This window comes from Odocoileus virginianus, chromosome 27 (assembly GCF_023699985.2).
Source record: "Odocoileus virginianus isolate 20LAN1187 ecotype Illinois chromosome 27, Ovbor_1.2, whole genome shotgun sequence".
In the NCBI taxonomy this organism is placed as follows: Eukaryota; Metazoa; Chordata; class Mammalia; order Artiodactyla; family Cervidae; genus Odocoileus; species Odocoileus virginianus.
Window position 1 is genome coordinate 27712374 of NC_069700.1, and position 20388 is coordinate 27732761.

Below are 20388 nucleotides of genomic sequence, written 5' to 3' on the forward strand. Positions count from 1 at the left end.
GGGCTGCTTACCAGAAAGAAGGGAGGTGGTTTCCCCTGATACACCAGCTCCTTCTCCAGGCCTTGGGTGTCCAGGGGCATTTGTTTTTTGAACAATTTAACATCTTCAACATCACGGACCAAAGCCAAGCCAGCTGCTCCATTTGTGAATTGAGCCCCTAACCATGCAGCCTACCTGGAATCCCAGGCGACATTGGGGATGGGGGCTGGTGCAACCCAGGGGCCAGTGCTGGCCGCCCCCCTCCCTTCCCTTGCAGAGAAAGTCAGTCTGTGCTGCTTGAACTGCTGGAGTTCCCAGCAGCTTGGTCCAGGGTGCTGGGTGTGGGGCTTGAGTGATAGGAGCAGAGTCCTCAGGTGCTTGACTTGTGTTTTCTTAGGTTTCTTGTTGCTGGGAGTGGGACCAGTGAATCTACATCTACCTGCCAGCCACCCCTCCTTCCCTCCATCTTCACCCCATGCTCCCTGGGGCTGCATCAGAGGGAAGCCTCCCAGTCTCCCAGCCCTTCCCTTCCCTGCTTGCGACAGCTGTGGGAATGGGGCTCCTTCTCTGGCTGCATCCCCCAGTGCTGATTCACGAGGCCTGAGCCTGAGGTCCTCAGGGGCATGAGTGGAGGCTCCTCCCTGAAACCCTGGCTCAGACCCCTCCATCTGGTCACCCTGCCGAGACCCTCCCTGAATCTCCAGCAGCAGGGGACAGGCCCACAGCACCTCCTGGGTGCTGGCTGGAGTGACCCTAGCCCCCTGCCAGGCTTTCCTCTGCCCCCTCCACTTCCTCCTTATGAAATTTTTTGGCTCTTTAGGAAGCCTGGCACCTGCACCCTGCCCCCCCCACCCCCCACCAAGGCTGTGGGCCTCAAGACACAGGTTTGCAGGGCTTTGTCTCCCTTAGCAGGGCGCTGGCACAGTAGGTCCTCCGTGTAAGTTTGCAGGAAGGAATACAGAAGATAAGGCCAGGCACAGATGCCAGTCTCTGGGCTGGGAGGCCAGTGGTCATGACCAAGTCATATCTCCTGGTGCAAGGTAGTTCTTCAAAATATGGTCACATGGCTCCTGAAATTCTCCCAGCAGCAGCTCCTTAGGAGGAAATAGTGTTCGGGTCGCCCAGGGACTCATGTGTGAATGGTTCAGGTGTCTCCCCATTCTGCCTTCTCTCTGCACATCTCTTGTCAACTTCCAACTAGTCCTTATCCCTTTTTAAAAATATTTGTTTGTTTACTTGGCTGTCCCAGGTCTTAGTTGTGTCATGTGGGATCTAGTTCCCTGACCGGGAATCGAACCCCAGCCCCCTGCATTGGGAGCGCAGAGTCTTAGCCACTGAACCATAAAGGGAAGTCTGACTAGTTTTTATTCCTAATCTCCCCACCTAGTCCCAGCCATTTGTCAAGGAGGGGTGATTTGAAAAACTGTATCCAGGAATGTATCAACAGGGCCCCCTCAGACCATGTCTGCCTCCTCCCGGAAGCCCCCCTAGACTCCTGAGGCCTCCCCTTTTCTCCCTGTGTCCTCAGCATCCACACTGCTTCATGCCAGCTAGGGTGAGAAGGAAGCGGCATGTGGCAGTCACGAGGGCTGGGGTTGGCGATGTTAATTAATTCTCTGGTAGAACTCCTATTGGCCCAGAGAGAGCACAGACAGTGAGAACTGCATCCCAGAAAGTGAAATAGCTCCCATCTCCATGCCCTGGTGGAGAGCTGGCCCCAGGAAGCGAAGTGCAGACTCTCCAGGCTGGGAGTCAGGCTTCTTCCTGGTTCCTGGGGCTTGGGAGGAAGCAATTGATGTTACAGGGTGAGACTGAAAGATGGAGAAATAAACGTCTCTTGGTGTCCAAAGGAAGCCTTGTGCATCTACCCAGGGCTGAGAGTCAGCGTGAGCAGTGGGGGCGGGAGGGAGCAAGGACGGGCCAGGCACTCTGCGTGGAGGAAGACTCAGCTCTAATCGCTGGCATTGGCAGAACTGGTCTGCGGTAATTGGGTTACTGGATTATAAAACACCCACTGGCTTTATTTAGAAGACTAATCAGAAAGCATTTAGAACGACAGTGTTGCTAGAAAGGAGACCACGAGCCACATGTCCATGTCTTGGAGAACTGCCCTTGGCTTCTGCCTCCTTTGGGAAACAGAATTCCAGGAGGATCCAAGTTAAGCTCTTTTGACAGACCTGAGAGGAAGTCTTGTCTAAGACCGAAGGGGGATTGTGTGTATAGTCCCTGATGGATAGCCTGATGTCAGAAAAAGGAAAATCTTTTTGGTTTTTCTTCCTCAAACAAGCGGTGGTGGTCTGGCGGGAGCCGGGTGTTACCCTGAATTGTAAGCAAACGAGTCTTGCCGAACTGTTCGCCAAAGTCAACTTCCTCTCTCTCTCTCTCTCTCTCTCTGATTCAAAGGATGGTCCTTTCCATCCTTCTTTGCAGACTGCGTCCTGTCTCCTGTACCCCCGGGGGGCTTAAGGGGAGGGGAGAGGGACTCATGCACTAGAGCAAGAGGTCAACATGCCGGGGCTGGGACCAGATCCAGCCCCTGCCTGTCCTTGAACAGCCTGTGGGCCCAGAAGGTTTTTCACGTTGAAGAAAAATCCAAAAAAGAACACTGTTTCTTGACATGTGAAAATTATATAAAATTCAGTGTCCATAAATAAAATTGTGTTAGAACACAGCCACACATTTATATATGGTTTATGGCTGCTTGCGCCCTGCAACCGCAGAGCTGTGACAGACATTGTGTGGCCCACAAAGCTGAAAATATTTACTCTCTGGCCCTGTACAGAAAAGCCCTGTGCTAAAACATCTCCGGAGAGCCTTCTTACTATGCACAGCATTCCATGACTCTGGCACTCTAGCACCCTGGGAAAATAGTAAATTCTGGCCCTCGGTCCATGTCAGAGGCATAGGAATCTGGGGGTGAAGTGCTTTAGGCCTCATTTGCCCGACTTGACATTGCAGCTCATGGAGTGTCTATCGAGCATCGGCTGTGTCCCAGTCTCTGGGGACCCAAATGGAGAGGATGCTGTCCCTGCCTTAGAAGGACTTGACAGCCAACGAGGGCATAACACCAAAGCAGGTCGTTTGACTCTAATGCTTCAGAGGAATCAGAGCGAACATCTCAGGTTCTGAGCAGGCAGTGTTTTTGTTGAGCTGAATCCAAAATCCTGGAGTCTTGTTCTAAGGAAGGACTTGACCAAAGAAATGTGAAAGCAGTTGTTCTGTTAATTCATTCGTGAGTGAAAAAGTTCCAGGTGCCAGTTACCCAATAAGAAGTGTTATACATAATGAGAAAAGCAGTTACCTTATTAGCAAAGTGATAAAGACTTGAATCTTGTGTTAGTACTGTAACAGTCCTGTGGGATTGACTAGTCCACCAAGAAGAACAGTTTCCAGGTTTTAAGTGTTTTGTTTAAAAACATTTGACCAGATGCTAAACTGTGGGCCTGGTGTGCTGCTGCCTATGTATATGGGGGTAGGGGTGGGGGTGTGTACAAGCATTCTTGTACAAGCATAAGGTGTCTCTAGAATATACAAACCTGAGTGATTGTCTGGAGGGGTACTGACTGTCTGAAGCACCCTTTATAAAAACTTTGCTCTAACTTTTCATTTTCAAGCATTTATTTGAGATTGTTTTCACTCTTTTGTATGCTCTTTTATACCTTTTGAATTTTGAACCGTGTGAATTTAGTATCTAGTCAAAAATATATAAACTTAATGAAATAAGTAGCATATGGTTTTGCTGTTACCTCAGTACATCTCCCTAGGGAAGTCCTTTTTCCTCTCTTCCATTCAGTATATGGTTCTTTTTTTTTTTTTTCCATTTTGTGATATCTGTATTCACTTTTTTAAGTTAGTTTTTTAACTGGAGGATAAGGAAACGGTAACCCACTCCAGTATTCTTGCCTGGAAAATCCCATGGACAGAGGAGCCTGGCGTTCTACAGTCCATGGGGTTGCAGAAGAGTCGGACATGACTTAGCAACTGAACAATTGCTTTACAATGTTGTGTTGGTTTCTGCTTACAAAAATGTGAATCAGTCATAACTGTATATGTGTGTACATACACACATATGCATATATATAAATATATCCCCTCCCTCTAGAGCTTCCCTCCCACCAATAGCCAGGACAAGGAAGCAACCTAGATGTCGCTTGTGTCGCTTCGCAATGAAGCAACAGATGAATGGATGAAGAAGTTTTGGTACATATATATGATGGAATATTACTTAGCCATAGGAAGGAACAAATGTGAATCAGTTGAACTGCGGTGGATGAACCTAGAGCCATTGTACAGAGTCTGTGATTTTTGATTGCCTACTACTGTGAGACATGTAGTCTTCTAGGTCTTGAAGTTACAGACAACCTTCAACTTGAGAGGGCATCAGATTGAACAGGAGGGCTCATTAGAACACGACTGCCAGGACTTCCCTGGCAGCCCAGTGGCTGGTAATCTGTGCTCCCAGTGTCGGGGGTGGAGGGGCTCAGGTTTGATCCCTGGTCAGGGAACTGGGATCCTGCCTGCCGCACGACATAGCCAAAAAGAAATGTTTGTTAAAAAAAGCACAGACTGCTGGGCCCCACCCCACCCTCCACGTTCAGTGGGTCTGGGTGAAGCTCAAGAATCAGCACTTACCCGAACTGGTGTATATACAATGGAGAAACGACAAGGTCCTACTGTAAGGCACAGTAGGAACTATAATCTATAATCCCTGTGATAAACCAAAATGAAAAAGAATATGAAAAAAGAATGTGTGTGTATATATATATATACATATATATATATTGTGTATATATATATATACATATATATATATACATATATATATATATATGTAACTGAGTCACTTTGATGTATAGTAGTAATTAGTGCAACATTATAATTCAACTATATGTCAATAAAAAACAAATTTAAAGGAAAAAAAAAAGAATCCGTTCCCAAGTGATGCTGATGCTGCTGGCCTGGGAACAACACTGTGGGAGCCCCGCCTCTGACTTTCTAGTGTTTTCTGCTTTCTAGGGTTCTTTATAAATAAACGACGTTCCCAGTTCTGAAGTTATCCACAAATAATGGATACAGTAGCTCAGAACACCAAGTAATCCCTCGTACGCAGCAGTCTGAGAACACAAGAGCAGACAGGTCAATAGACATAAAATTATCTAGCTTCCCTTCCACCCACAGTGTATAATGTAGAGACATGGAGTCTGATCATGGTCAGAGGCTGGTGAGTTTCAGTAAGTAATTCTTCCTGGGGGAGGTGCGGTGGTGCAAGGCTTTCAAGGAAGGTTACGTGGTGAGGTTTAAGCCAAGCAGGACATTCTGATATCACCAGGGCTAATGCCCACTGGATAACACTGCTGGACATAACTTTTTTTTCCATTTATTTGGCTGTGCTGGGTCCCAGTTGCAGCATGCAGGATCCTTAATTGTGCATGCAGAATCTTTAGTTGTGGCATGTGGGATCCAGTTCCCCAACCAGGGATCAAACCTGGGCCCCCTGCATTGGGAGCTTGGTGTCCCAGGGGCCACCAGGGACATCCCTGAACATCATTTTAAGACCCCCACAATTTATCCCTGACCATACAAATTTAGCCTGATCATCAGTGAGTTCCTCACAAGGATGTGAAGCCTCAGCATGGACCCCTGCACCTGATTCTTTGCCTTTGTGCATGTTCCCACAGGTGGAATTCCCCTGCTGGTCCTCTCAGCTCTGTAAACCCTATTTGTCCATCAGGACCAGGTAAAATATAATTGTTCTTTATGAGGATTTTAATACTCGCTCAGCCTACACTGAATAACTTTTCCTGTATATCAGTTCACTAGGACACTTGATCATTGTTCTCTTAATTTTTTTTCTATTTATTGATTCACTCATTCAATAATATTACCCCTCTATCAAGAAATTCTTATCAGAGGGCCTACCATATACTGGGAATTATGGTAGATTTAGGGAATAGAATCATAGGCAAGGAAAAAAAAAAAAGACATGGTCCCTGCCCTGGTAAGAGAAAGATCCATGAATCAAATAATTACACTGGTGGAAATATAGTTACAGGCTGAGAAGAGTGGTCTGAAGGAAAAGGATATGGTTTTGTGAGAACATAAAAGAAATGACCCTGATGTAGCCTTGGGAGTTGAGGTTAGGATAGACTTTCTAAGAAAGTATAGTTTGGGCTGAGAACTGAAGGATGCACAGGACTTGGCTGGATGAAGAGGTGAAGAAGGGAAGGGGAAAGCTCTCCAAATTGGGGAGGGGCAGTATGTGCAAAGGTCCTGTTGTAAGAGACAGCTTGGCAGATTCGTGGAACATGATCACTCTGGGAGACCAGAGTGACTGGGAATGTGGACACAGAGTTGGTGGGGAGAACAAGGAGAAAAGGGTTATATCCTGAGGCTGGGAACAAACCATGGGGAACCCTGTCAGCCCCATTATGATTTTTATTTTAAACTGAATGGTACTAAAGATGTCATGGAAAGGTTTTAAACAGTGGGATGATGTTATCACAGTACATTTCGGAAAGTTTATTCTGCTGCTGCTGTGCGGGGAATGGACATGACTGAAAGCAGGGAGATGACCAATCAGAATGCTTTGGGGATAGTGCAGAAGATAAATACAGTGCCCTGGACTAGGGTGCTAGTAGTGGAACCAGAGGAAAGTGGGTCAAGTTCAGAAAATACTAGGTGGTAAATTGATGGGTCGTGGTGGTTGGTTAAGGGGGAAGCAAGAGTCAAGGGTGAGACTTTGTTTTGGTTTGTTTTCTTAAAATATTTATTTATTTAGGCTGTGCTGGGTCTTAGTTAGGCTTCCTAGGTGGCACTAGTGGTAAAGAATCCACCTGCTAACTCGGGAGACATAAGAAACACAAGTTCAATCCCTGGGTTGGGAAGATGCCCTGGAAGAGGGCACGGCAAGCCACTCCAGTGTTCTTGCTGGGAAAATCCCATGGACAGAGGAGCTAGCCATGGACAGAGGATTCTTGTGTTCTTGCTGGGAAAATCCCATGGACAGAGGATTCTAGCAGGCTAGAATCCATAGGGTCACACAGAGTCAGACATGACTGAAGCTACTTAGCCTGCACACACTCAAGGGTCTTAGTTGTGGCCTGCAGGATCTTTTTTTTTTTTTTTTTTAATGTGGGATCTAGTTCCCTGACCAGAGATCAAACCCGAGCCCCCGTCACTGGGTGCATGGAGTCTTAACCACTGGACCATCAGGGAAGTCCTGAGGGCTTTGGAGGAGCATCCATTTTGGGGGAGATGATGTTGAGTTTGCTTTGAATTTAGAAATGAGGGTGTGGAGTAGGCAGCTGATCAGGAGGTCAGACCCTCTTAAGGAGTGGTCGCTGGGAGTCCTCAAGTCTTCATCTTCAGGGTCTGCTCCAGCCATGTTTAGCCAGCCTTTGTCCCACCCCACTGCTTTCCTTGTTCCACCCTTCATTCCACCAAACCAAATGCCTCACCCTGAATTTGTCCATCTCCATCTCTTCTCATTCAGAAAGGGACAGAGACCAACTTAGATTTGCTCCCAGTTGGGGGCGGGGGGGATCTTCAAAAACTTCCTGCTTAAAGTCCCCCATAAAAGGATATTGTAAATACCCCCTCACACATTTTTAAGTTTACATCTACATTTTTTATCATATGTCTGCAGAAGATGCAATTTCCAGTACATTGTAAACACTGATATTTTTAAGTAAAACTATGACATCACTTTTAAATTTATCCAGTGGAATCTAAACACCATGGTATTTGATACCCACATCATCCATTTAAAAAATGTATGAATATGTTCTTCATTAATAGTCAGTGTTCCTTTTTGTCCTGAAATTTTATTTCTGTTTCACTTCCCCTGTGGAATTTTATCCTAATGTAATATGTTTTTTGTCCCTAAAACTCTATCATTTGTTTCCCTATCCTAATTTTTTGTAACAGTTTTATATGAAGTTAAAACTTTTAAAATTTCCTGAAATCATAAAGTTCTAAGTTCTAAAATTTTCTTCCTGTTTGAGTTATCATTATAATGATTATTAAAAGTGTGCAGTTGATCAAGACAGCATAAAGGATATTCTAATTTGGATAAATAATACACATAAAAATTAAAATCATATTGAAAATATACCTTAGATGGTGATGCTGGAGACTTTTTAAAGAGAGTAACATTTGATTGTTTTTCATGTAAACACACTTTTTTGTTTGCGGTGTTGGGGGGTTTTTTTGTCTGAAGTATAATTAATTTACAGCGTTGTGTTAATCTCCGCTGTCCAGCACAGTGGCTCAGTTTTACACATTCTTTTTTAAACATTCTCTTCCATCATGGTTTATCCCAGGAGGCTGGATATAGTTCCCTGTGCTAAACAGTAGGACCTTGTTGTTTATCCATTCTCAGTGTGGTAGTTTACATCTACCAGCCCCAAACTCCCAGTGCGTCCCTCCCCCACCCGCCTCCCCTGGCAAACACAAGTCTGAGCTCTATGTCTGTGAGTCTGTTTCTTTTTTGTAGTTAGGCTCATTTGTGCTATATTTTAGGTCCACATATAAGTGATGGTATATGATATTTGTTTTTCTCTTCTGACTTACTTCACTCAGTGTGACAATCTAGAGTTGCATCCATGTTGCTGCAAATGGCATTAGTTTGTTCTTTTCTGTGGATGAGTAGCATTCCTGTGTGTGTGTGTGTGTGTGTGTGTGTGCGCGCGCGTGTGTGCCACATCTTCTTTATCCATTCACCTGCTGATGGACATTTAGGTTGTTCCCACGCTTTGGCTAAGTCATTTTTTTATTGACGTACAACATATACACATGTGATGAAGTCTGAGTGAGCAACTCAGGTTATCACAGAGTAAGCGCACCACCACCCATGCAGCTGTCACCCAGGTCCAGAGGTAGACTCTTGCTGGTGCTGGGTAATTTCTTCTGTTTTTTGTGTGTGTTTTTTTTTTAATCTGCCCATGGAAGAATACTGTTTGTTGCATAAGATATGAGACACAGGCCGGCATCTATTATATTTCTATTTTTCATTTATCTAGATGTAAACATGGAAAAGCCTCATTCGTATAAACTAATAGATAAAAAATAGGAGTTTTATTAAAGTGGTGTCAGCTCAGTGTTCTTGATCTGCTTCTGAGTTATGTACCAAAAATCACATAGTGATCTATCACTGACAATTGTATTTTAATCACTTCTACTGGGCCTTCCTAATGAAAAACAAGAATTGGAAACCACCCAGCTTGCAAATAAGATTTACTACTTATTTATTAGAGTGTCTCACTTTCAGGGTTCTGAGTGTGGCCTCAGTAGTTGTGGCACAGGGGCCCAGTTGCTCTGTGGCATGTGGGTTCTTCCTGGATCAGAGATCGAACTCGTGTCCCCTGCATTGGCAGGCAGATTCTTAACCACTGGACCACTGAGGAAATCCCCTAGTTCATGTTTCTAAGAGAGGGAACTTGATTGGCTCAGGCTATTTGTTTATCTACTTATTTATTTATTTATTGAGCCCAGGCACATCATAGACTTCTGGCCAGGTGATCAGCACTGTGCACGAATGTTTCTTTGAGCAGGGATACCAAAGAATCAAGTAGCTGTGTACTGACATGCACTGCTCTTCTTTGAAACTGTTCTTCTGCTAGAAATATACCCTCCAGCCTATGAGTTCCATATCTGTTATTTTTCCCTTTCTATTATATGCGTCTCTTTTCCTCCTCATACTGTAGTTATTCATGGACCAACTGCTTTTTCCACTGTAAGCTCCTTGAGATCTGGCCCATGTCTTAATCATTCCCTTAAGCATTGTGTCTTCCACTTAGTAAATGTCTGTGTCTAATAAGTGTTTCTTGACCAGATGAATTGAGTTATGAGTGTTTTAAACTTCTTCATATCCTTTTAGGCCCTACAGTATTGCTGGGCTTTCAATAGCAGTGTCCCAGAAGAACAGATGAATTAATCAGTGAGCAAAACAATGAATTAACGAATCGATGAGCTAATGAGCCGTTGAGCAATGGCTTGAAAGTAAGAGAGTTTACATCTCATGTGAGGGTCAAGATCTGTGGAATCAGTGTAAAGGTGTGGCGTGTATGAAACTGGCTATTTCTAATCCAGGCTCCCGTTTTGTGTTTATTTCTCTAAGAGTCGTGGTAGATACAGTTGCTCATTGCAAAACATCCAAGTAAGTCCTTTCCTGTCCTTTGCAACTTGTCTTGCAGGTGTGAGCAGCATCTCTTCACCACGGTGGCATTTGGTCCGTCCCTTCGCCCGGGTGAGGATGTAAAACCCCTCGCTCTGCACATGCGTGGTAGAGGCCAACGGGAACACCTGGCTGCAGCCACGGTCACGGACATGTCAGCCGTGGAGTAGCGTGGACGCTTTCTCTCTGCTTCTCAGGGTTTCAGTCCTTTTGGGTTTGTGTCATTGACCTTTTTGTATGGTTTTGTGGTCACAACCAGGGCAGGCACCATGGGGGACCAGCAGCTGTACAAGACCAACCACGTGGCCCACGGTGGTGAGAACCTTTTCTATCAACAGCCACCACTTGGCGTCCACGGCGGGCTGAACCACAACTATGGGAATACAGTGCCCGGGGCTGGAATGGATGCCCCTCAAGCATCACCCATCTCCCCCCACTTCCCTCAAGACACTCGGGATGGTCTAGGCTTGGCTGTTGGCTCCAAAAACCTTGGCCAAGTGGATACCTCGAGGCAGGGAGGGTGGGGAGGCCACGCAGGGCCTGGAAACCACGTCCAGCTACGTGGCAACCTGACCAACTCGAACATGATGTGGGGGGCGCCAACCCAGGCGGAGCCCACTGATGGCTACCAGTACACCTACTCGCAGGCCAGCGAGATCCGGACCCAGAAGCTTACCAGCGGTGTCCTGCACAAGCTAGACTCTTTCACCCAGGTGTTTGCCAACCAAAACCTGCGAATTCAGGTCAACAATATGGCCCAGGTGCTGCACACCCAGTCGGCAGTGATGGATGGAGCACCCGACAGCGCCCTCCGCCAGTTGCTGTCCCAGAAGCCCATGGAGGCCCCAGCACCGGCTCTCCCGTCCCGCTACCAGCAGGCGTCCCAGCAGCCTCACCCTGGTTTCACCGGTGGGCTATCCAAACCGGCTCTCCAGGTCGGGCAGCACCCGAGCCAAGGGCACCTGTATTACGACTACCAGCAGCCGCTGGCCCAGATGCCGGTGCAGGGAGGACAGTCGCTGCAGGCCCCCCAGATGCTATCCCAGCATATGCAGCAGCTGCAGCCGCATCAGTATTACCCGCCGCAACAACAGCCACATGCTGGGCAGCAGCGGGTGTCCATGCAAGAAATGCAGCCACCGCCACAACAGCAGATTCGCCCGCCACAGCCCCAGCCCCAGCCGCAGCCGCGGCAGGGTTCAATGCAGATACCTCAGTATTACCAGTCCCCACCCATGATACAGCCTTTGCCAGAGCCGCAGCAGCCCCAGATGCACCTGCAGCCCCCTTCTTATCACAGGGACCCCCACCAATACACCCCGGAGCAGGCGCACGCAGTCCAGCTGATTCAGCTGGGCTCCGTGCCCCAGTACTACTACCAGGAGCCCCAGCAGCCCTACGGCCACCCCGTGTACCAGCAGAGCCACCTGCCTCAGCACCAGCAGCCTGAGGACGGTCAGCCCAAGACTTATCCAGGCGACAGGCAGGCCCAGGCCATGCTGAGCTCCCACGGGGACCTGGGGCCTCCAGATACAGGAATGGGAGACGCGGCCAGCTCCGACCTGAACCGGGCCAGCAGTGCCCTCCCGCACCGGCCGCTCCTGTCCCCCGGCAGCATCCACCTCAACAACATGGGGTCTCAGCACCAGCAGCTGTCTCCCAGTGCCGTGTGGCCCCAGGTATCCTCAGAGTGGACATTAATCCCGGGATCTCAGGGTGCGCATGCGCCAGCCAGAGCTGAGTCCAATGCAGTGCCTAGTCCCATCCTCCAAACCCCTCCGACACTTTCGTTCTTTCTTTATTCCACAAACATTAACCAGACACTGTGGAATACGAAATCAATTGTGACTCAGTCTTTTGCCCGTAGAGCTTATAATCTCACTAAAGAGGTGGCCAAAATATATATATCAGGTCCCCAATGATGCATGTCATGGTCAAGGCCTCATCAGGTACCCAGGGACCACACAGTGGGGATGTCTTGTCCCCCTTAGGTCTGTATCCTTAGGGGACTTCCTATGAAATTGTTCCCTTCTGGGGAGGGAGACCATATTATGACAGCATTTCTCAAAGTCTATTGCTGAGAATAGGAGTTCCATAGAATGTTTAGTGGACATTGCTCGGGGGAGGGGAGTGGGTTCATGGGAGAAATTAGTATCAGGGGATACCTCATGTAGTTGCACTGGTGAAAACCTTAGCTGCCCACAGGATCCAGGCAGGTAAAGTCAATAAGCAGAATGGTCTGGTATGGATTGTGTGGACTGGAGGGCCTATGCCCCAGCTAAAGATATCCATAGTCAGGGTTTTTAAAAACAGTCCAGCCAAGCAGACCATGTCTGCAGGTCAGATTCAGCCTGCGGGTGACAGGTATTAACTCTTAATTGTTTCCCAAATATATTTGATCATAAAACTGCCTAATATATGCTGGGCACCGTTCATGTTTTGGCATGTTCCAAGTGCTACACTCAAGTGTCAACAGATTCAGGGCAGGAGAGTACCTTAAATAAGACCAGGGTAGATGAAGAGAGGGCTCTGATGAAGGTTGAAGACCAGAGATGAATTCCCTTTGACCCTGTTTTGTTTAGGACTCAGGCCAGTAGTAACTGAGAGCCTTTGTGAATACACGAATAAGATGACATGGCCCAGGCTAAAAAGAATCCCAGGAGGAGGTCTCCTTCTGTGAGGCCGTATCATCCAGCTCTCCGTCTATGTCTCTCTTGGGAATGGAGTCTGCCCGTGCACAGAGGGGTAGACAGGGAGAACAGGAAGGGAGGTGAGGGATTGAGTCCCAGTGGGCTTGTGGCTGGCGGGGCATCCTCAGGGGTGTGGCCCCAAGCCCATGAGCCTCAGGGGAAAGAAGACTGGAAGTTTCAGGTGTGGAAGGCCAAGGGCATGAGTGGCTATGAGCCCGGTCAGCATGAGGCAGAGAGAGGGAAGAATCCTAGAAGGGCAGGCCCTGGTGTTCCCACTGCTCAAGGACCCCTCCCGTCAGAAACATGCTTTTTTTTTTCTTCTCTTCTTTCTTCTGGTGTCCTGCATTGCTCAAAATTAGATGCACCTACCTGATGGCCGAGCCCAGCCAGGGTCTCCTGAGTCAAGGTAGGATGGATGCTTGTTGGCATGGGGGGAGACTGGGAGGTTTTCCTGGATTGTCTCATGATTCATTTCCAAATCCAAAGTCAGTTCCTCAAAGAAATTTATAAGAATAATAATAGCTGTTGTGGTTGAGCCACTTACTATTACTCCATATCATGTCTAATAAAAGTAACTCAGTGAGGGTGGGTATGATTACCATGTGCCTAGCATGTAGTAAGGACTCAACCACTATTAACTGTTATTATCATTATTATTTTACAAATGAGAAAGCTGAGTCTCAGAGAGCTTAAATTTGCACATCGAGAAAGTAGGGGTGCTGGCATAGACTCCAAAGCCCATGTTCTGCCCTCTTATCCATTCAGTGAGTGTTTATTGAGTACCTACTGTGTGCCAGACATAGAGCTAAGCTTTGAGGATGCCATAGTGAAATAGTACAGTCTTACTTCCTCCCCTCATGGGTGTGGTAAATCATTAAAGCCGGAGTTAGCCAGAACCTGACAAACTAAGATGTGTAATCTGAAGACTTAATCAGAGGACTGAGACTCATATCTCTAAGGGAAGGCTTCTAGAAGAGGAGGACCCAAGCACCCTGTTTCTAGAAGGGTAGTAAGCCAGAGGTGGGGGGAAGAAACCAGCACGTGAAGGCCTGGGATGAAGAAAGATGTTTGGTTCCCCTTTTGCATGATCTTAAGCATACCCTTTCCTACTTTTGAGCCTCTGTTTTCCATCTGCAAATTGGGCTCAGTTCTCCGAAGGGAATTAGCGAGGGGCCATGGCCGTGGGAGCTTTGGGTGAATGAAACGGGTTCATCGTGGGTTGTGTGGCCTTGTGATGAGTCATTGTTTCCCTTTGTTGATGTGCGTGTCCTCTCCACTTGGCCCTACCCTTGAGCAGCGGCCAACCCAAAGGAGTGTTTGGGGAGCAGTTTGATGCCAAGAACAAGCTGACATGCTCCATCTGCCTGAAGGAGTTCAAGAGCCTGCCCGCCCTGAATGGCCACATGCGGTCCCATGGGGGGATGAGGGCCTCCCCCAGCCTCAAACAGGTGAGCAGGAATGCACCTCCTATGCTTCCCAGGCCATGTGCTGCTTGCTTTGCTTTGCTGCCAGCAGATGGAGTAATATGAGCCCCACCCGGGGGACCTGGAGAGGCGTGGTCCTTTCCCAACGGAAGTGCTCAAGCTTTGACGCTGGGAGCCAGCCAGGTCACACAGTCCCCACTTCCACTGGCACCATGGACAAAATTCTAGAACTGAGGTGGTAGAAGTCCTTTTAGGGGATCCCAGCCTCTCTACATCCTGGAGAAGACAGCAAAGAAAACATGGAGATGCAATATTGTTTTTAACTTCTGCTGCATGATGCACTCAAGACCAGGGTCCCTTAGGCCTTCCAAATCATTCGTCAGTGGCCAGGGAGATCTAGTGTGACCACCAGGTTCCCAGCCAGCATTTTCTATTCACTGGGGCACCAGTGTTAGACTCTGGCATCTAGAGACCTTTAAATGCTCTCAGGATTATGCAGGCAGGATATGCTTGTGGTGGACTATCCACGCAGTTTTAGAGTTAGGTTAAAACTCAAAAGAATTTTCTTGATTCTTTGCATATTGTGCATCTTGATTTTAAGTCTATGAGATTAACTCGCTATTCACCGAAAACTTTGATGTGATCCAGGTCACTCCGTTTCTTGACGGTGCCAGTTAAAAGATCTTTGTCTTCCATTTGACAGATAAGGCAACTGCAGCCCAGAGAATTAAAAGGTTCTACATGAGAGCTTATGTGGGGTTTTTCCTTCTTTTTTTTTTTTTTGCCTGATTCTAAATCCAGATCCTTTTCATGAAAAGCAATGACAACCACACAATAATTTTTCTTCACTGTCTGTCTGAATATACAAGTGGTCAGGATTTTTTAAATGTAGAAAATAGAGTGTCTTGTCCACTGCCCATGGGCGTCACTGGAGCCGAGGGACTCAGGGTGGCAGGAAGGAAACCACCCTGAGGCGGTTCTCTGTCACCCACGCGTGATGTCCAGGAGCCTTGCAGGAAGAGCGAAGTTGCATGCCCCACTGTGGGAGCTGCTCTGAGCCCAGGATCAAAGCCTTTATTGTCTGTGTAGGAGGAAGGAGAGAAGGCCCCGGCGCCTCCGCCTCAGCCCCAGCCGCCACTGCCGCCTCCGCCTCCGCCGCCGCCACCTCAGCTCCCTCCCGAGGCGGAAAGCCTCACGCCTATGGTCATGCCCGTGTCTGTCCCTGTCAAGCTTCTCCCGCCCAAGCCCAGCTCTCAGGGCTTCGCCAACAGCGTCGCTGCCGCCCCCTCGGCCAGAGACAAGCCAGCCAGCTCGATGTCGGACGACGAGATGCCCGTGCTCGTGAGGATGACCCTCTCTCCCCCACACTCGCCCCACGGGGCTACCCCCAACCCGCCTGCTGTGAGTTGCTGCTCCGCCCCACCTGCCTGGGGTGGGGACATCCCTTTGCTTTCTTGGAGAAGGGGACAGATCTGCCCGGGCCGCCGGCCGGAGCTCATACGTGGCATGGCCCCTTGGGTCTGAGCCCCTGTGACCACCCTGGGAATTCCCATCTGTGTCCAATCTACCTGCTACCCAGTAAACGCCTAGTACTCTACCAGGCTCACGTTCCAGATTAGATTCTGAGAGACCCGAAAATGTTCCTGGATTAAAAACAGAGGTGATAACTCAGCTGATGATCACAGTGATTAAAATATGGACGTACTGTTCCGGATCACAAAGAGCTACTGCCCAGGGACCTCCCTGGTCCCTCCCCCAGGATCTTCAGACCTCCCGGGATCCATCCACCAGACGCGTAACCCCCTGGCACGGCAGGTCCTCCAGGCATCCAAGCTTATTGTCAGCCTTAGCAGATGCTTAATATTTTCAATATCACCTCTGCATAATTAAATACTCTTGGAGGACCTGATTCATTGAGGTTCCCAAAGTAATTCCACTGAGACACCCACCCCCAATCTCAAGAAAGCAAAGAGATTTGTGTTTCTTACTGTCCTTCTTTCTCAGCTTCCAAGTGCTTCATCCAAGCTGCTTAGCCTGGCTCTGGGACAGAGATCTCACTCTGTCTCCTTCCCTCTCCCCTTCCTTCCCTCGCCCTTCCTCCCCCCCCCCCCCCCCGCCCCCGCCTGCCCCCAACCCCTGTGGAGTCTGGAACCCCTATGGTTCATTACATCAGACTTGTCCCCTCCCCACAAAGTGCTGTGCTGGGTCATACTTGTTCTCACAGAATAAGTGGCCACAGGAATTCCAGGAGGCATAAAGGTGGGGCTCGGCCAGGAGAAGGATAGGGAGAATAATGAAGAGAACTAGAAAAGTCCTGAAAGAGCCTTTTTGGTTCTCTCCATAATATCAAGGCTCAGAAGAGGAAAGACAGATGGAGAACTTCTGGAGGTGAGGATTCCCATCAGTTGGCAGGTCCTGTGGGCCAACAACAGGCAGAGAGATGAAACCACACGGCCAGGCCCCCTCTTTGCCCAGGGAAGTGCCTGATTTGGTGGGAGAGACACTGTTTCTACCCTTTGGAAACTTTCAGCCTGAAGCTAGAGAAAGTCAGGTTTTTAGTGACACACGGGTCAGAGCTCCAGGCAGCAGGTCTGCCCCAACTCAGAACAGAGACACCAAGGCCCTCAGCACTGCTCTGCGTGGGGCTGGTGGGGAATATACCCCAGGAACTAAGGTCGTTAGGGACTAAGACGAGGCAAGGGACATTTGGTGTTAGAAGACCGTCATGAGGAGAGTTCTAGACAGAGTTTTGAAGGCAGAGATGAACTTGGTTTTGTGGGAAGGGTGAGAAAGATACTGTGAGGAGATAAGCCGAAGCATGAAGTAGGACTGATTACATGTGAGCAAGGTCCTGACACTTAATATATTAAGAGATGAAAATGTGCAGGGAGGAGCCCTGGGTTTTAATTCCCACTATGCTCCTAGCCAGTTGGGGTGCAAACAACTGAGACCCTTCCCTTCTCAGAACCATGGTTTCTCCCATGACCTCAGGGGGAAGGGAGTAGGCCTCCTCAGTGGCTGTCACCTCTCTGGGGAGCTTTTAAAACCTCTCAGCACTTGGCCCTGCTTAGCTGGAACTCTGTAAATGCTTCCTCCCAGGTGATATCCAGGTCTGACCTGGGGGCCTTCCCTGGCCCACAGTCTCAGAGCCTTGCCTGGAGGATTAGAAAGTTCCGATTCAGAGCTGTTGTCACTGAACCAGAGGCTCAAGGAGAGAGGGCCACAAAGGGACCTCTGGCCCTGTCTGTGGTCAGAGGTCTGGATTCCGGTGCAGTGTTGAAGACAGGCAGGGTCCTCAGTTGACCTCATCAGTCACCCAGGAACTGGGTGTAAAGCATCAGGATTGCTCCCCTAGTTGGGGGACACAGGCATCCTTTCCCCATTCCTCAGCCCTCTCTCCATCTCAGCCTCAAGCAGCAAGGAGCCCTCTGGTGGGGAAAGGAAGCAGGCTCTGTGGCCCTGGGGATGAACCTCTCTGCCCCTTCTTTTCCCACCTCTCTGCTTCCCTAAACTCCCCTGTTAGGGGCTGGAATGGCACCCCAGAAACTAAGGGGGAATCAAGGAGGGGCAGCCTGAAGTGCTGAAGGCAGCAGAACTGTCTTCAGCAGGGTTAGTTAGAGGGAGAGGAGCCCAGAGCTGAGGGGTGACTGGGGCAGGTCACATGACCATGGCCAACTCTTCCCATCACCCCCTGCTGCCTCCTACTGAGGCACCAAGGTGGATACCCGGATTGCCAGGGCCACAACTGTGGCAGGCACTGGCCTGCAGGGCCTGGGAGGGGACCACAGACTGCCCAGAACTTCCCTGCAGGTATCCCCTCTGCACCCCCGCCCCCACCCCTCCAACCACACCACTGTCTCTCCGGCCTCACCCAGCTCTGGGTTTTCTGAGCTGATGCTGGCACACACCAAGTCTGTTTGTGTTTGGCTTTGGCATGCCCTGCTTTATCTCCTTCCATGCATATGTTTACTTATTAGTATATCTGTTTCCATGTGGCAAATCTTCCTTCCAGAAGATGCTTGGTTCTGCTGGAATAAAATAAACTAATCCCGCTGACAGGAAACCAACCTAGGAGAAGGGTTTGCCACAGAGGAGAGCCACCAGTGTTGGGGTCAACAGTGAAGGGTGGTGAGGGGGAAGGGTCACCGGATCCACTTCTGGGAGAGCACAGGAGGGGGGGGGCCTCAGAGATCCCAGCTGGCAGCTCTCCTCCACCCTGACAGTTACCTCCAAGGGGGAGCCCAGTGTGTGGGTCACTGGCCCTGGGAGCCTTGGCTGAGGCCTGACCCCCCGTCTTCCTGCCCCACAGCCTCTGCCAGCTTCCCTGAATAGACGATTCTGTCCCCTTCTTAGAACATGTGTTATCTGTCCCCGAGGTCCGTCCCTGGGGAGCCCATGGGGAATTAAAGGGCCCACTCAGCTGGAGTCCACTCAGCAGATGGGAATGCGGTGATAAGCAGTAAAGAATGTGAATTTATTCTTTCTTGCCCACCCACTGTTCCTACCACCCCCACTCCCCCGCAGTCCGTCTCCAGACATGAGGGATTTCCTCCCAAACCAAAGTCGGCTCCCTTAACCAAGCCACCAGATCTCGCCTTGTCGGAGATGGCTGTGACCGTTTCTCAAGGCAGAGGATGCTGGGGTCAGACCGGGGCGGGGGAGGGGGGGCGTGTTCCCGTTAGAACGCAGATTTCCCCCCTCCCCTCAACCTGTGGCAAGGGCCTGAGGGAAAAGCCCCAGTATTTGAATCGGATCGTTCTTCCCGTCGTAGGAAATTCCCAAGAAGCACCAGCCAGGCGCGGCCAAAGCCGAGGAAGCCCTCAGGAGCGCGCCATCGGAGAAGAAGAAGTTCCGGCACCGGCCGGAGCCGCTCTTCATCCCGCCACCGCCCTCCTACACACCCAACCTCGCCGCCTCGCACTCGGGCGCCACCCTGTACCAGAGCCAACTGCGCTCCCCGCGGGTGCTGGGCGACCACCTGCTCCTGGACCCCGCCCACGAGCTGCCCCCCTACACGCCCCCGCCCATGCTCAGCCCGGTGCGCCAGGGCTCGGGGCTCTTCAGCAATGTGCTCATCGCCGGCCACGGCCCCGGCGCCCACCCGCAGCTGCCCCTCACGCCCCTGACGCCTACGCCGCGCGTGCTGCTCTGCCGCTCCAGTGAGTCGCCCCCCAACCCCGCCGCCGCCACCCCGGGGGCCGGGGGGGTGGGGGGGCACCCCGGCTGTGGGTGCTGCTGCCCTGAGAAGCCTCCCCTTCTGTCCTTGTCTCATTCACCTCACAGACCTCTGAGGTGGCCCACAGACCTCTGAGGTGCCTCAGACCGTGTGCTGCGTGCTAGGAATTCTTAGAATACTTACCCTCAAGGGAATCACAGTCATGCCAAGAAGACCAACGCATAAAGCTCATTAGGGTTTCACTGGGATGAGAGAGGAAAAAAAAAAAAAAAACAGTCGAAGTGCGCCGTGGAGAATCGTGTTAAGACACCCAAAGTAACTGTGCTAAGTACACGTACAAATAGGATTAGCTGCAAGACCACACCTCCACATTTTAGCACGCGGTGTAAAGATCAAGGCCTGCAGCAGGATCTCTTTCTAGAGCAAGAGGAATGTCATAGAATAAGAAAGCTTAATAGGGGAATTCCCTGGCAGTGCATTGGTTGGGACTCCTGGGGCTTTCACTTCCCAAGGGCCCAAGTGTGACTCCTGGCCTGGGGACTGGGATCCTGAAAGTTGCACAGTGCAGACAAAAAAAAAAAAAAAACTTAAAAGAGAAAAGAGTAGTAGACCAGAGAGATAGCTGACCTCCCCTTACTCTGAGAAGTGTGTGTGTGTGCCTGCTAAGTTGCTTCAGTTGTGTCTGACTCTGCCGTGACCTCATGGACTGTGGTCTGCCAGGCTCTTCTGTCCATGAGATTCTCCAGGCAAGAATACTGGAGTGGGTATCCATTCCCTTATCCAGGGAACCGTCCAACCCAGGGATCAAACCCAGGCCTCCTGCGTGGCAGGCAGATTCTTTACCCTTTGAGCCACCAGGGAAGCCAGGTGTTAAGAAATGGGGAAACCCTAAGCCACGTTGCCACACTCCAACTCCTCAGAGACTGCTGGGGTAACTCCTGCATG

General features: G+C 49.7%; 1 protein-coding gene across 14 annotated transcripts in view; it reads left to right on the forward strand.

Annotated features, from left to right (window-relative positions):
• Window positions 1-20388, forward strand: part of TRERF1 (transcriptional regulating factor 1) — a 204146-nt gene that overhangs the window by 156466 nt on the left and 27292 nt on the right. For 10 of the 14 annotated variants that reach the window (XM_070456432.1, XM_070456433.1, XM_070456430.1 and 7 more), the window contains 5 exons: window positions 10173-11832; window positions 13203-13249; window positions 14141-14291; window positions 15357-15668; window positions 19039-19426. In XM_070456432.1, coding sequence (XP_070312533.1) covers window positions 10423-11832; window positions 13203-13249; window positions 14141-14291; window positions 15357-15668; window positions 19039-19426 — 2308 coding nt within the window. In that variant the 5' untranslated portion in view covers window positions 10173-10422. The remainder of the gene's footprint in view (window positions 1-10172; window positions 11833-13202; window positions 13250-14140; window positions 14292-15356; window positions 15669-19038; window positions 19427-20388) is intronic. The other 4 variants (XM_070456438.1, XM_020884304.2, XM_070456439.1 and 1 more) reach the window with 2 other exon arrangements.